This window comes from Microcaecilia unicolor, chromosome 6, assembly GCF_901765095.1.
Source record: "Microcaecilia unicolor chromosome 6, aMicUni1.1, whole genome shotgun sequence".
Taxonomy (NCBI): Eukaryota; Metazoa; Chordata; class Amphibia; order Gymnophiona; family Siphonopidae; genus Microcaecilia; species Microcaecilia unicolor.
In genome coordinates, this window is record NC_044036.1 from 244,079,167 (window position 1) to 244,094,985 (window position 15,819).

The window sequence follows — 15,819 nt, forward strand, 5'->3', positions numbered from 1 at the left end:
TCCATTTTCCTCTCTTGGATGAGTCCTGCACCTCCCAGATCCTGTTTGGCACTCCTTAATTTGTAGGAACCTCCAACAGCCCCCTCCTCCTCTCTCTTAGTACTACAGTGCTCTTCTCTATCAAAAGGGCCTGAAGGAGATCACTGTCACTCCATCCACTTTCTTCTCCTCTCTCCATACCTGGCAAGCTTTCTCCTTCCTTTCAAGGTTTTTAGTCTTGTTACAGTCTACAACACACATAATTCCTCAGGATTAAGGAAATCAGGGTGCTCATAGGACCAGGTACCATATGTACTCTTACTCACTCCTTGGCTCTACTCCTCTCCACTCTTTAAGATGCGGAACTCAGCACTAAACTCCTTCACTTCCTTGTGATTATCCCTTATGATTCCTCCTTATTATGCACCTTGGGCTTAGGTTGAGGTTTTGGCTCAGCCTCCTTTCTCCTTTCTCAGGGAAATAGGCTGCAGTCCTGTCATATCCCCTCTTTTCCTCCTCCTTGATCCTTGGTAAAGAAGTCCAAGGCCCCATATGGACAACTGGGCAGGAAGCCTACTCCACCGCCTACTACATCTTTATAGATCCTCCTTTGTGGGAAGAAAGACCCTTGGTACCTTCCTTCCCTCATTTTTATACTTTCCTCCAAATTCTAAAGAACATCTACCACTGGAGTTTCTCCAGACCAGCCCACTACCTCATTATTATTGAGCAGTACTACTCTGGTTCAGGGACCCAGAATGCTCCTTCTGTCACTGAAAGGAAGGTGCATTTTGGCATCCCGCTACACTTATAATCTATAATTAGACCAGGTCTTCAAATCTCAGTGCCATGGTCACTCAGGCATTCTGCTATAAACTTCGGCAAATATCCTATCACACTAGGCTTCAGTCTTCATCTTGGAGCCAATGGATGAAAAGCAAGATCAGGCACTAAGGGGGTCATTCTGTATGAAGCTGCCTGGTTGTAGGTGACAAGAAAGCATATAAATAGTGGTATTTTAGCCACTTATGCACGTAAATGACCTTTCATAGAATATCAACTAGAGGGAAAAGTATGCTCCATTAGATTTGGCAGTGCATACTTTTGACAGTGGGCATGCACATGGGTGGAGTGTAGGCAGAGCATGCAAGTGGGTAAATTATAGAATACTATAATTTACACGTATTCTAGTTCACAACTAGGTATGGGCATTCACAACAGCTTTAAGACCAGAATAAGTGCTTGTTCCTTACCTCTATGCACAATTTTGGCCATGTGCTAGTATTCTATCAAGAAAAGTAGGTGCCTGCATTTCTTTATAGACTTGCTTAAAATAGTTGGCATAACTAATGCCTTTAGCAGGCACCCTGTTATAGAATTACCCTCCACGAGGAGAGAGCAAGAATAAAAATCAGACTGGAAAATAAGACAGGTAAAACAGTTCAATAAACTCAGCTGAGAGCTTAGTACTTATGTGGAATTGGAAAATAAACTGAGCTCAGGGCTTAGTACTTACGTGGAATTGGAAAATAAACTGAGCTCAGGGTTTAGTACTTACGTGGAATTGGAAAATAAACTGAGCTCAGGGTTTAGTACTTACGTGGAATTGGAATACTGTAGAAAGCCAAATTCATCTCTCTGACCATCAGGGCACAGTGACTGCATCACAGGTAAGATGCCAGCGGAGGTGAGAGGTGCTGCTGTGTAGAACGCTGAAGAGAGACACAGACAGACAGCAGTACAGGGGAGAGAGAGGACAGATGTACAGGGCGAGGCTCACAAGTTGAAAAGTAGGTTTAAGAAGGGATAGATCATTTGAACCAAGGCTTGGACTTGTAGAGGTGGTTCCAGTAAGTCAGGAGGTCAGAAGTCGAAATATAATAAATCAAAAAATCTTTACTGGAAAAAAAATAAATTCTGGAAAAAACCTGAAATCTATCTAACCGTGATGTTATATTGGGATAGATAAACTCTGTAATTAGTGAGACTCCATTGTAAAGTCTGAGGTTGGTGATGAGGATGTAGTGGAGGGTTTCACTCTCTTTTTCTACAAACGTTTGAAATGCATTCCTTTTAAGCTTCAAATAATGCTATAAATGTCTCTGAAACTTTAAAGTATAATTTAAATTCATGTATGAGAAAGTTTAATTAGGACCAAAGTGCAACATGAGAGATGATACCGTAGCACTGCAAGCCAATTATATGGGTGATGAGTGAGAGTACAGTATAGTACAGGAGGCCAGTGCTGACAGGGAAGGATTCCCAACATAATTCCATGTCATCAAAAAATATCAATCTGGTCCTATTTTTCTAACTTCCATTTGAAAGAAGAAACCAAAGGCTATTGGGATGATATTCAAATTAAGTCATACATTCATCAGCAGTCTAAAAATATATAATTTTGATCTCTGTATTTTTTTTAACATTATCAGACAAATTTTCAGCCACCCTGGTCATTTTTTTACACCAGTACTGGTAGATGGATTGCGGTTGGTGCTGAACGTCCAGACAGTGAGGTATGCAGCTGCTGTATCTGGATAGAAATGACAGTCAAACTGCTACCTGGATAGTTACAAGGTTAAAGGTATGAATTTCACCACTAGCTGGACAACTGCTGGTTCTGTACATGCTCTACTTCTGTATCACCCAGGCAGTAACCAAACAGTCCTAAGGGTGTCTGGAAGGATATTCAGCACCACTATCCAGACTTTGCTACTGTGTATCCCCAGTTAAATGCAGCTAAGAGAAACATCTAGATATTTCCTTTTAAATATTAACCTGTAACTGGATAGTATTGGGTCAAAACTCTGACTAAACAACTCAATGCTATCCATACAATATAGGGTTGGGTTTGGGGTAGAGTGAAGACAGGCTTTTAAATTATCCGGATACAGGGGCAGCGGGACATCTTTTGGAGTGGCCAAATCAATCAATCTCCAACTCTACCTCCAAGCTCTCTAGTTGCTGATGCTGTGCTGGGCAAAATGTTGGGGAGCAATGACCCATGCGGCCTATCCTATTTTGCTGCCTATGGGATAGCAGGGATATTTAGCTGCTAACCAGATAACTTATCCATTTAGTCTAAGCTTATTGAAAAGCAGTAAAAGTAGTAGACTGATAATGTTAAGGACAATGAGCCTGTGTTTTCTTTTTCACCTGAATGAAAAATAAGTCTGCAAGAAAATCAGAACTAGACTAACATTCCTTAGTTACATGGATTTAAATTGTTAACACTATGGTATCTGAGGATAGAGTGAGATTGTTACAGAGTAAGAGGTCAGCAACATGACAAACAAGTGAGACTCCATGGTAGTACACTGCACGGGACTATAAAAGCGGTGGATGAGTGAAATGGAATGCTGGTGACTGAGAATTGCGCCTTAATGAGAGGGGTAAGAATAGCCTACAATGGACTGGATGAATATGCTTCCCATAATGGGGTTAATTTCATAATATTGTGCCTATGTGAAATGTCAAAAAGTGCCTATTTTATATAGATAACCTAGGCTCTCAGAACTGTTCCCAAGAGCACACAAATTTTCATGAACAAGTTTACACACCCACTCTAAAGAAGGTGTAAATGTGTGCATGTACTTTATATATGTGCATGCAGGTTTTCTAAAATATGCATGCACATCGCAGCACCACCCCAGCTCTGCACAAACTGTGTCCTTGGGAAAGTGCACGTGCAGTGTATATGTAAGTATGCATGATTTTGGCACATCTATTTGTAGGTGTGTATTCAGCCATTCAAGTTTATAAAAGCCATTTTCTGCAGATAAAAGGTGCTTCATTTGTGCAAAACGCTTTACACATGTACCAATGGGCATGGTTATTAACTTGAACTGCCATTAAGACATGCTATTTTATCACTAACTCATTCTAGTTTAGCACAGATCCCATTTTATTAGTAACAGACCTACAGTGGTGGAAATAAGTATTTGATCCCTTGCTGATTTTGTAAGTTTGCCCACTGACAAAGACATGAGCAGCCCATAATTGAAGGGTAGGTTATTGGTAACAGTGAGAGATAGCACATCACAAATTAAATCCGGAAAATCACATTGTGGAAAGTATATGAATTTATTTGCATTCTGCAGAGGGAAATAAGTATTTGATCCCCCACCAACCAGTAAGAGATCTGGCCCCTACAGACCAGGTAGATGCTCCAAATCAACTCGTTACCTGCATGACAGACAGCTGTCGGCAATGGTCACCTGTATGAAAGACACCTGTCCACAGACTCAGTGAATCAGTCAGACTCTAACCTCTACAAAATGGCCAAGAGCAAGGAGCTGTCTAAGGATGTCAGGGACAAGATCATACACCTGCACAAGGCTGGAATGGGCTACAAAACCATCAGTAAGACGCTGGGCGAGAAGGAGACAACTGTTGGTGCCATAGTAAGAAAATGGAAGAAGTACAAAATGACTGTCAATCGACAAAGATCTGGGGCTCCACGCAAAATCTCACCTCGTGGGGTATCCTTGATCATGAGGAAGGTTAGAAATCAGCCTACAACTACAAGAGGGGAACTTGTCAATGATCTCAAGGCAGCTGGGACCACTGTCACCACGAAAACCATTGGTAACACATTACGACATAACGGATTGCAATCCTGCAGTGCCCGCAAGGTCCCCCTGCTCCGGAAGGCACATGTGACGGCCCGTCTGAAGTTTGCCAGTGAACACCTGGATGATGCCGAGAGTGATTGGGAGAAGGTGCTGTGGTCAGATGAGACAAAAATTGAGCTCTTTGGCATGAACTCAACTCGCCGTGTTTGGAGGAAGAGAAATGCTGCCTATGACCCAAAGAACACCGTCCCCACTGTCAAGCATGGAGGTGGAAATGTTATGTTTTGGGGGTGTTTCTCTGCTAAGGGCACAGGACTACTTCACCGCATCAATGGGAGAATGGATGGGGCCATGTACCGTACAATTCTGAGTGACAACCTCCTTCCCTCCGCCAGGGCCTTAAAAATGGGTCGTGGCTGGGTCTTCCAGCACGACAATGACCCAAAACATACAGCCAAGGCAACAAAGGAGTGGCTCAGGAAGAAGCACATTAGGGTCATGGAGTGGCCTAGCCAGTCACCAGACCTTAATCCCATTGAAAACTTATGGAGGGAGCTGAAGCTGCGAGTTGCCAAGCGACAGCCCAGAACTCTTAATGATTTAGAGATGATCTGCAAAGAGGAGTGGACCAAAATTCCTCCTGACATGTGTGCAAACCTCATCATCAACTACAGAAGACGTCTGACCGCTGTGCTTGCCAACAAGGGTTTTGCCACCAAGTATTAGGTCTTGTTTGCCAGAGGGATTAAATACTTATTTCCCTCTGCAGAATGCAAATAAATTCATATACTTTCCACAATGTGATTTTCCGGATTTAATTTGTGATGTGCTATCTCTCACTGTTACCAATAACCTACCCTTCAATTATGGGCTGCTCATGTCTTTGTCAGTGGGCAAACTTACAAAATCAGCAAGGGATCAAATACTTATTTCCACCACTGTAGTTACTAATAACACATCTTAACTATAGCCCATGTTGATAACTTCAGGGTACATCTCATGGTTTTCTCTCAATATTCAAAGATGGCGAGTCGATTTCACCTTTGTGGGTGGATGGGTGGATGGTCAGTCACCTACAGTGAATATTAAAAAAATATACAATTAAGGACTTGTTGGCTTTAAATGGTCAATTTTGAGTTAGCTTCTTAGCCTTACACGATCAGTTTACAGTCAGCTCTAATTCTCTAATAAATTTAATACATCATGCCATCTCACATTTTTAGGAGTTTCTAGAGTCTGCTGAAGAAGACTGAATTCTGATCATCCAATCTCTACTGTAACAATGGTCAACTCAGAACCTGAAGACCACAAATATTTCTGTTCTTCAGGATATCCACAATGAAAATTCAAAAATATGGGGACATAAACTGATCCCAATTTACATAGGTGTCTAGAGAATTTGTATGTTTTAGGTAACCTGAAAACAGGTGGTTTTCAACTCTTAAAGACTAGAGTTGGCCATCCTGCTCTACTGTAAACCACAATCTATGTCCAAGCAGTTCTTGACTGTCCTTGCAGGTTGATTAGTGCTAGTAATCTCAGGTATCTCATCAAGACTTCTAAAGGAAAAAGACTTTGTGAATGGAAAAAACTAAGCACAGCCTTAACTGCTGTAGATCCTAAGCATGCCTCCAGGGCTACCACTACTTGTATCCCAAGCTGATGCAAAAATTACAGCTGTTTTAATCAGAGGGAACAAAATTTTCATTATGTAGGGGAAAAAAGATAGGCAAGACAAAGAAATGATCTAGCATGGAGTTGTTAAATTCAGCCATAGCTCCACCATAAAACAAGGGCAACAACAACAATAAAAAAAACTCAGACTTTCTTCTCCCCTAGCAATCCATTTTCATATTTTCAGAAGAAAGCATCAGAGTTCCTTCTAATGACTGAGGTTCAGGTGAAACATGACATGAAGCATCCCATTGTTTTCTAGCCCAAAGACCTTGAATTAATGTATCTCCTTATCAACTTAGTTAATTCACTTTTCCAATGTGAATTATTCCAACTTATTATACTCTTGCTGTGTGGGCTATTCAAATACTCAGACCCGCATAGTCCTGCTAACATACTAAATTCTTATTCTAGAGTGACTTCCATTATTTCAACACAATGGCCAACTCACAGATTTATCATGGGTTGGTTCATTTAAGAACATGTATACGTCACCTTCCATCAACCAACAAGGCAAATTGCAATATACAAAAATAATATAGTAAAATCTTCTCCTAAAGACATATATGATCTATATAAATACATTTTAAAATCAAATCTTAAAACAACCAAGTCTTCAAAAGATGTACAAAATCATAAACCCCACGAAGGATAAAAAAATTTATCCTTGGGAATTAAGAGCTGGCAATTCATACTACAGATACAAATGGCTCATCATCATATACCTGCAAAACACAAACCAGATGGGACAACTACTTTTTGTGATGTACTAAATTGGACAAGGATATATGCATGGACAATCACCAACAATTTGGACAGGTAGGAATAAGAAAAAAATGTGCAGTAGTAGCACTAAGCTACTACACAGCCAGACCAAAAATATAGATAGACAGACTGATTGATACACAACTGGCAAGCAAGAAATGCTTCCTGTACATTGCTTAACCCTACTGAATGCTGAGACAATATGTTCATTCCGATGCACAAAAATACTTTTTATATGGTGTATGGGACAAAATGGTTCACAATTAACAGTAATAGTTGCCAGCAGATAAGAAACATCTGGCCTACCCCATCTGCACACCCTATTAAACTCCTTCTCTCATCTTTAACCATCACCTTTTGTATTGTATCATTGGTTCAATTAGCACAACTTCTGCTGGTATCCATAATTTCTCCTAGTAAAGAAGTATTTCCTCTGAGCCTTTCCTCCATCAATGGTAAAGTCCTTGAATTTTCCTATAACATTTTTAAAAAATGCTACCTTTGCATACTTAATTTAAACCTAGTGGGATCTGGAATGCTCATATCAAATTCTTCCCTTCTCATCTTTCCACAAAAATGCTTCCTAGCTCTATAAGTCCATTTAGAAAATGATATTTTTTTGCCTGTACTTTAGAATTTTATAGTGTACATTCCTCCTCCACTTTACCCTTTTCCCATCCAATCACCCTCCTTTTTTCTCCTCCCTCGGACTAAGGTGGAGGTATAGCTGATGATTATTTTTCTACAGAGATCAGTATTATAGAAAAGAATTGCAAAATGTGGTGACTGGTGAAGATAGCATTCTACATACAAGGGAAGGTTATGGCAGGAGCTCTCACCTTTATAAAACTGCCAATGATGAGGAAAGTCAATAGATTATGAGACCCTGGCTTGGGGAGGTAAGGTGAAATTAGATCTTACCTGATAAATTTCCATTAGTCCTTCCCACTATTCCAGAACCTGTGGGATAATTGTGTCCATCAACCAAGCAGGTGGAGATAGAGAAATGAAAACTGAGCTGAAACATCTCTCTCTTGGCATTCAGTCCATCTCCTCAGTATTTACGTAGACAAGCAGTAAGGATAAATTCAGAATAAACATAACACCTTAAACAACTTGCAAATATAACACTAACCAGACGAGCAAACATATGTGGACCTCTCTCATCTTTGGAAACTTATAGAGAACAAGAGATATTGCAGGAAGCACCGTGTAAGGTGACAGTTGTTATTTGACCCATTACTTTTCACCAACTAAATATCTCAGAAACCTCAAGAGAGCCTCTGAAATAGTGGGAAGGACTAATGGAAAGAATACTATCAGATAAGATCTAATTTCTCCTTCCATTAAGCAGCTTCCCACTGTTCCAGAACCTGTGGGATTTTCAAAAACAACCCCTAGAATGGGTGGGATCCTGGCACTGCTGTCTTGAGGGCTGAAGCCCCAAAACTGGCTTCCGAGCGCACTGCAACATCCACCCTGTAGTGCTTGGCAAAGGTATGCAGTTTTGACCATGTCGCTGCCTTGCAAATATCCGCTGGAGACAGTAAGGTAGTCTCCACCCATGATGTCGCTGTATGTCTCGCAGAATGAGCCTGCAAGGCCTGAGGAGCCTGCATCCCCACAAACAAATAAGCTGATGCGAAAGTCTCCTTCAGCCAACTAGCAATTGTGGGCTTGGAAGCTATGAGGCCAAGCCTCTTTTGACCAAAAAGCATAGTCTGATTTGCAAAACTCATTCATGACTTCCAGATATCTAATGAGTACTCTATGCACATCATGAAGCTTCAAGGACGAATACTGAGCCTCTTCGTCCTCTCTGCAAAAGGACAGAAGCTCCACAGATTGATTGAGGTGAAATGCTGAAACCACTTTCAGAAGAAAGGAAGAAACCATGTGCAGACAGACTCCCGCCTCCATAAAGCAATGAAAGGGATCCCAAGAAGAGAGAGCTTAAAGCTCCAAAATCCTACATGCTGACACAACAGCCAGCAAGTACACTGTCTTTAGCATAAGATCTTTCAAGGAGGCTTTTTCAGAGTGGCTCAAAAGGAGGCTTCTGAAGAGCCCAAAGGAATAAATTATGGTTCCATTCTGGACACGGCATATGAAAGGGAAGCTGTAAGTGACCTGCTCCCCACAAGAATTGAACGATATCCAGGCGAACCACAAGAGAAGTCTTCTCTAGTTGGCCCCTGAAACAGGCCAAAGTCGCAATCTGAACTTTTAGCGAACCCAATGCCAATCCTTTCTGAAGACCTGCCTGGAGAAATAGTAGGATGTGTATGATCTGAGCAGAAAACAGAGACAGTCTGTAGTCAGAACACCAACAACGTCCTCCACACCCTTGTATACTCCATGGATGTAGAGCGTTTCCAAGCCTAAAGCGAAGTAGCAACGACAATGGCCAAGCTGTAAGACCAAAGGGACACAGATCCTCCATGAGCACTGGACCTTGCTTCAGTAGACCGTGTTCCTGCGGAAGACGGAGAGGATCCCCGCACAGCAGTCGAATCAGGTCTGCATACCACTGCCTCTGCAGCCAATCTGAGAATTGCGATCCTTTTCAACATGTGGCCTACCATGTGTCACCGTCCAGGGCTAAAGTAGGACATTAATCCCCATCGAGCTCGGTTCTTTCCAACAGTTGAAAAATTTGGGCACTTTGGCATTCCTTGTCATGATAAAGGGGATGGAACTCCTCTTGTATAAGGAAAGGTTACAGGTCTACAAAATCATGAGTGGTGTAGAATGAGTAGAGGCAAATTGAATTTTTACTTGTTCCAAAAGTACAACGACTAGGGAACACTTGAGGAAGTTACATGGAAATATTTTAAAAGCAAATAGGAGGAAATATTTATTTTCACTCAACTAACAGATAAGCTCTGAAATCTTTTCCAGAGGATGTGGTAACGGTGGTTAGCATATCTGGGTTTAAAAACGTTTTGGACAAGTTATTATTATTATTATTTGTATAGCGCTACCAGACGCACGCAGCACTGAACACCTGACACAGAGAGACAGTCCCTGCTCAATAGAGCTTACAATCTAAAAAATACAGACAGACAAGACAATTAAGGGCGAGGGAAGTACTGGGTGAGAAGGAACAAGGGGAGGGCAATTGAGTAGTGGCTAGGAGCCAAAAGCAGTGGTGAAAAGGTGGGTTTTCAGCATAGATTTGAAAACAGGTAGAGATGGAGCTAGACATACAGGCTCAGGAAGTCTATTCCAGGCATAAGGTGCCACGAGGGAAAAGGAACAAAGTCTGGAGTTAGCAGTGGAGGAGAAGGGGGACGACAAGAGAGATTTGTCCAAAGAGCGGAGTTCACGGGGAGGAATGTAGGGAGAGATGAGAGTGGAGAGGTAATGGGGGGCTGCAGAATGGATGCATTTAAAGGTCAGTAAGAGAAGTTTGAACTGTATGCAGAAGCGGACAGGGAGCCAGTGAAGTGACTTGAGGAGTGAGCTAGTGCGGGTATAACGATTCTGGCGGAAAATAAGTCGTGCTGCAGAATTTTGGACAGACTGGAGAGGAGAGAGATGGCTGAGTGGAAGACCAGTGAGAAGCAAATTGCAATAATCCAAGCGAGAGGTGACAAGAGTTTGGATAAGGGTTCTGGTAGCGTATTCAGAAAGGAAGGGGCAAATTTTGCTAATGTTGTAGATAAAGAAATGACAGGTTTTGGCAATCTGTTGAATATGCGCAGAGAAGAAGAGAGAGGAATCAAAGATGACTCCAAGGTTACGAGCCGAGAAGACAGGGAGGATGTGAGAGCCATTAACAGAGATAGAGAATGGGGGAAGAGGGGAGGTGGGTTTAGGGGGAAAAATGAGAAGTTCAGTTTTAGTCATGTTTAGCTTCAGATGGCGTTGAGATATCCAAGCAGCAATGTCAGACAAGCAGGATGAAATTTTGTCCTTGATTTACAGTTGAGATTTCAGGGGTGGATGAATTCCTTTTCATTGCCATTAAGTCCAGAAGCAGACAACTCTATCAACCTCTGGCTGGATTGTTCCCATTCCCCTGGGTCCAAGGAGTGACTGCTGAGAAAGTCTGCCTCCACATTCAATGACCCCACGATGTGAATTGACAACAGGCAGAGATTTTTCTTCACCAAACTCATGAAGGAGGCTGCCTCCACCGCAATCAGATGACTGTGTGTGCTGCCTTGCTTGATGATTTAAGCCACCACCTCACATTCTCTAGAGAAAACTTGGACCGATGCCCCTGCCAGAAAGGGAGCAAAGTCACATTAGGCATTCCGCACTGCCCTGAGCTCCAAGCGATATATCGACCACCAAGACTCCTGTTCCATCCAGGTGTCCTGTGCCAGATGGAACTTGCAATGAGGTCCCCAACCTGACTTGCTAGTGTCCACTGTCACACCTCCCACTGTGTTATCAAACAGGGAGCTCCGATAGTCAAATTTCTGGGTGACAACCATCACTGCATACTCTGTCTGGCAACCAGTGTCCAAGAAAGATGAAGGTTGTACTTCTGTGACACCAGAGACCAGATGCTAAGATGAGATTCCTGTAGCAGCCGCGTATAAGCCCTTGCTCATGGCACCACTTCTATCGTCATCGTCATTGACCCCAGAACCTGGATGTAGTCCCAGAGTCAGACCCTGGGCCTGTCTTGACTGAGGAGAAGACGAATCTGTTGAAACAACTTCAATTTCCTGCGCTCCGTGAGGAAGATCCTCTCCCTTGCTGTTTCAAATAGAACGCCCAGATACTCCAGTGTCTGTGATGGAGTTATTATGCTCTTCTCAAAATTTATCACCCAACCCATCTGCAGAAAATGGACAACTTTGTCTGTTGCTACCACACTGTCTGAACAAGATGATGCATGAATGAGCCAGTCGTCAAGATACGGGTGAACTCTGATTCCCTGGTGCCAAAGGAAGGAAGCCACCACCACCATAACCTTGGTAAACATTCTTGAAGCCGTGGCAACACCGAAGGGCAAAGTCTTGAACTGGAAATGAGGGCCCTGCACCGCGAAACATAGAAACCTCTGATACGGCAGCTATATGGGTATATGCAAGCAATCAAGGGCAATGAGAAATTTTCCGAATTGAACCAAAGCTATGACTGCTCTTAGTGTCTCCATGCTAAAGTGGGACACTCAGAGGCAGTGGTTTAGACCTTTCAGATCTAAGACCAGATGAAAGATGCCTTCCTTCCTTGGGACAATGAAGTAGATGGAATTTCTGCCTGTTCGGCCTGGGGAACTACAGCAATGGTGAAATTTGACCGTCTTGGTTCCCTTTCTGCAAGAAAAGAGGAGTGACCGGGCGGGAGAACTGTTACTTGTAACCTTCTGTAAGACTATCCAGAACTCACTGGTCTGACGTGATTTTGGCCCACTCCTCCTGAAACTCCTGAACACATTCTCCCACCAGAAGAAGAGAAAAGTGGACCATCCTCACATTATTGCAAAGCTCAGGAGGCATTGAGCACTCTAGCTAACTAAGAGGAGGACTTCGTGTCCACACAAAAGGAAGATTTGCATACCTGAAAGCGGGACTTCTGACCATACTGCTGATGACCAGGCCAGTACCGTCGTATTTATTTATTTATTTATTGCATTTGTATCCCACATTTTCCCACCTTTTTGCGGGCTCAAAGTGGCTTACAATACGTTATGAATGATGGAAATTACATTTTGTTACAATTCGGTTATGGATTACATTGTGAAGAGTTATGCGAGACAAAATCAAAGTATCGTTAAGGAATATATCAATGGAAAAGAACATTGAAACATTGGAAGGAAAACAACGAGAAACTAGAGGGTCTGAGGACAGTATATAACATATAATAACGAAAAACCTATGGTATACATTTTCTGTGATTAAAGGTATGAGTGTGGTGAGATTTCAGGATTGAGAATTCATAAGTGGATGTGTTGATGTATAACGGAGCGGTGAGTGTGGATTTTATATGTTTTGGTTCTTTCCGTAGATTTTATCAAAAAGATGTGTTTTCAGTAATTTGCGGAAGTTGATTTGTTCGTAGATCGTTTTCAGGTTGCGCGGAAGTGTGTTCCAGAACTGCGTGCTCATGTAGGAAAAGGTTGACGCGTGTAGCGCCTTGTATTTCAGGCCCTTGCAGTTAAAGAAGTGGAGGTTGAGGAAGGTTCGTGATGATCTTTTAGCGTTTCTGGGTGGTAAGTCAATTAACTTCGCCATGAATGATTTTGTGGACTAATGTCCTGTTTCGGTTATTGGTGAGCCCTTAGGTTCCCTGAGGCCCGGTAAGACCTCCGAGGACCACCGCGCACCTGAATCTTCACCCGCGGCAACCGCCGTTCACCGAGGGTTGAGCCCCCAGCTGCAGGCGGCCAGCAGGACTGCTGGAACCGCGGGGTGACGGTCGGCCTGGCAAGTAGTCAGCGACTCAGTCTCTAGAGGGCCGCTAGCAAGGACGGCTAGCGCAAAAAGGAACACAGCCTCTGAAGGTGGCTAGCGAGGACGGCTAGCTGAAGAGGCCACAATCACTGGAGGTGGCTAGCAAGGACGGCTAGCTGAAGAGGACACAATCTCTGGAGGTGGCTAGCAAGGACGGCTAGCTGCAGAGGACACAATCTCTGAAGGTGGCTAGCAAGGACGGCTAGCTGAAGAGGACACAGTCTCTGGGGTAGCTAGCAAGGGCGGCTAGCTGAAGAGGACACAGTCTCTGGGGTGGCTAGCAAGGGCGTCTAGCTGAAGATGACACAGTCCCTGGAGGTGGCTAGCAAGGACGGCTAGCTGCAGAGGACACCGTCTCTGGAGGCGGCTAGCAAGGACGGCTAGCGAAGAGGACACAGTCTCTGGAGGTGGCTAGCAAGGACGGCTAGCGAAGAGGACACAGTCTCTGGAGGTGGCTAGCAAGGACGGCTAGCGAAGAGGACACAGTCTCTGGAGGCGGCTAGCAAGGACGGCTAGCGCAGAGGACACAGTCCTTGGAGGTGGCTAGCAAGGACGGCTAGCGCAGAGGACACAGTCTCGGGAGGCAACAATTCCGATCCACTGTGTGGGCTCCTGACGAACGAAACGGAAGCACTGACTCTTCCTGTTTCGGGGTTTAAATCTCCCGCCAGTTCCCTCCTTCCTAGAAGAGGAACCAATCCCCTCAGCTCCGTCAGGCAAGGCGCGCCTGGATAGGCCAGGCCACCTTGCAGGCGGAGTCTCTCGCTGCAATGCGCCAATCCGGCGCGAGTAGGCGGAGCGGGCTCGCTGGTCCGCGCTGAGCCAGGGAGACGACGACACCGGCGCCGCCATCTTGGCCGGCGTGCTCCCTTCTCCGAGACCGGCGTTCAGCGGTTCGCCGGCCTCGGAGCGGCCCGCGGCAGCGCCGGCCCCGTCGGTGACTCGTCCCTGCCGCCCTGGATCCTGCGGCCTCCGCCGATCTTCGCTCCCCGCGTTGGGAGCCACGGTAAGGGACCGGGACGGGACAGTATCCTCCCCGGATGCCCCCTTCTTCCTGGGCCCAGGTTTGGAAGGATACCGGGCGTGGAAGGCTTTGACCAACTCTGGAGCATGGACGTTCGCCGCGGGCTCCCAGGAGTTGTCTTCGGGGCCAAAGTTCTTCCAGGACAATAAGTAATATAGCTTTCCTCGCTGTCTTTTTGCATCCAGGACTTCGTCCACTTCAAACTCTGGATCGGGATCCGCTTCTAGATCTTCAGTCTCTTGCCGTTGCGGATGCCATTGAGACCCTCGAAAACGCTTCAATAAGGAAATATGGAAGGCGTTATGTACCCGCAGAGTCCTAGGTAGCCGCAATCGATATGTCACAGCTCCAAGTCGAGACTGGATAGCAAAAGGCCCAATGTATCGAGGTCCCAACCTTCGGGAGGGCACCCGAAGCCGAAGGTATTTTGTGCTTAACCATACCTTCTGCCCGGGTTGCAAGACGGGAACGGTTTTCCGATGTCGATCTGCGAAGACTTTGTATTTGGCGGCTGCCTTCTGCAGTTGTTCGCGGGCCATTTCCCAGACTCTTTGCAGATCTGTCAGAGTTACTTTAACCATGGGGGTCGGAGATCCAGACGGGAAAGGTGCTGGAAGTCGAGGATGTCGTCCATACACCAAGAAGAATGGAGAGTCTCCTGACGCCGAGTGGACACTGTGATTATATGCAAACTCGGCCCAAGGAAGTAGAGAGACCCAGTTATCTTGGCGTTTGTTGACGAATGCTCGTAGGAACCCTTTTAATGTTTGGTTCGTCCTCTCGACCATGCCATTGGTTTGGGGATGGTATGCTGATGAGAAGTCGGTCTTCACCCCCAATGCTGTACACAAAGCCCTCCAAAACCGCGAGGTGAATTGCGGGCCTCGGTCACTAATAATCCGAAGAGGTAGCCCATGAAGTCGAAAAATGTGTTGAATGAACAGTTGGGCTAATACGACCACCGAAGGAAGTCCGGGCAAGGGAACGAAATGAGCCATTCGGGAAAAACGGTCAATGACCACCCAAATCACCGTATGTCCCCGAGAACTGGGGAGGTCGGTGATAAAGTCCATGGAAAGCTCCGTCCAGGGACCTGTCGGTACGGACAGTGGTTGTAGCTTCCCCATGGGGGTCCCGATCACCGGTTTGGTCCGGGCGCACACCGGACAGGTGGTGACAAACTGAAGAATGTCCCGCCTCATCTGAGGCCATTGATACTGTCGGGTAATGAGACGCAGAGTCTTTTGATACCCAAAATGTCCCGCCCATCTGGACGAATGCCCCCATTGCATTACCTTTGCTCGTTCGGCGGGCGGCACTAGTTCTTTCGTAGGAGCAACCTCCCCCGCGGCCGCGCTGAGGCATGCCGGATCCAGCATGGAATGGGTCT

At 44.9% G+C, this 15,819-nt stretch overlaps 1 protein-coding gene across 1 annotated transcript in view; it reads right to left on the minus strand.

Annotated features, from left to right (window-relative positions):
- The window catches only part of ABCA2 (ATP binding cassette subfamily A member 2), a 689,232-nt gene that overhangs the window by 477,689 nt on the left and 195,724 nt on the right, over positions 1–15,819 (minus strand). The window contains exon 4 of the mRNA XM_030206813.1: positions 1,580–1,691. Within this exon, the coding sequence (XP_030062673.1) occupies positions 1,580–1,691 (112 nt within the window). The remainder of the gene's footprint in view (positions 1–1,579; positions 1,692–15,819) is intronic.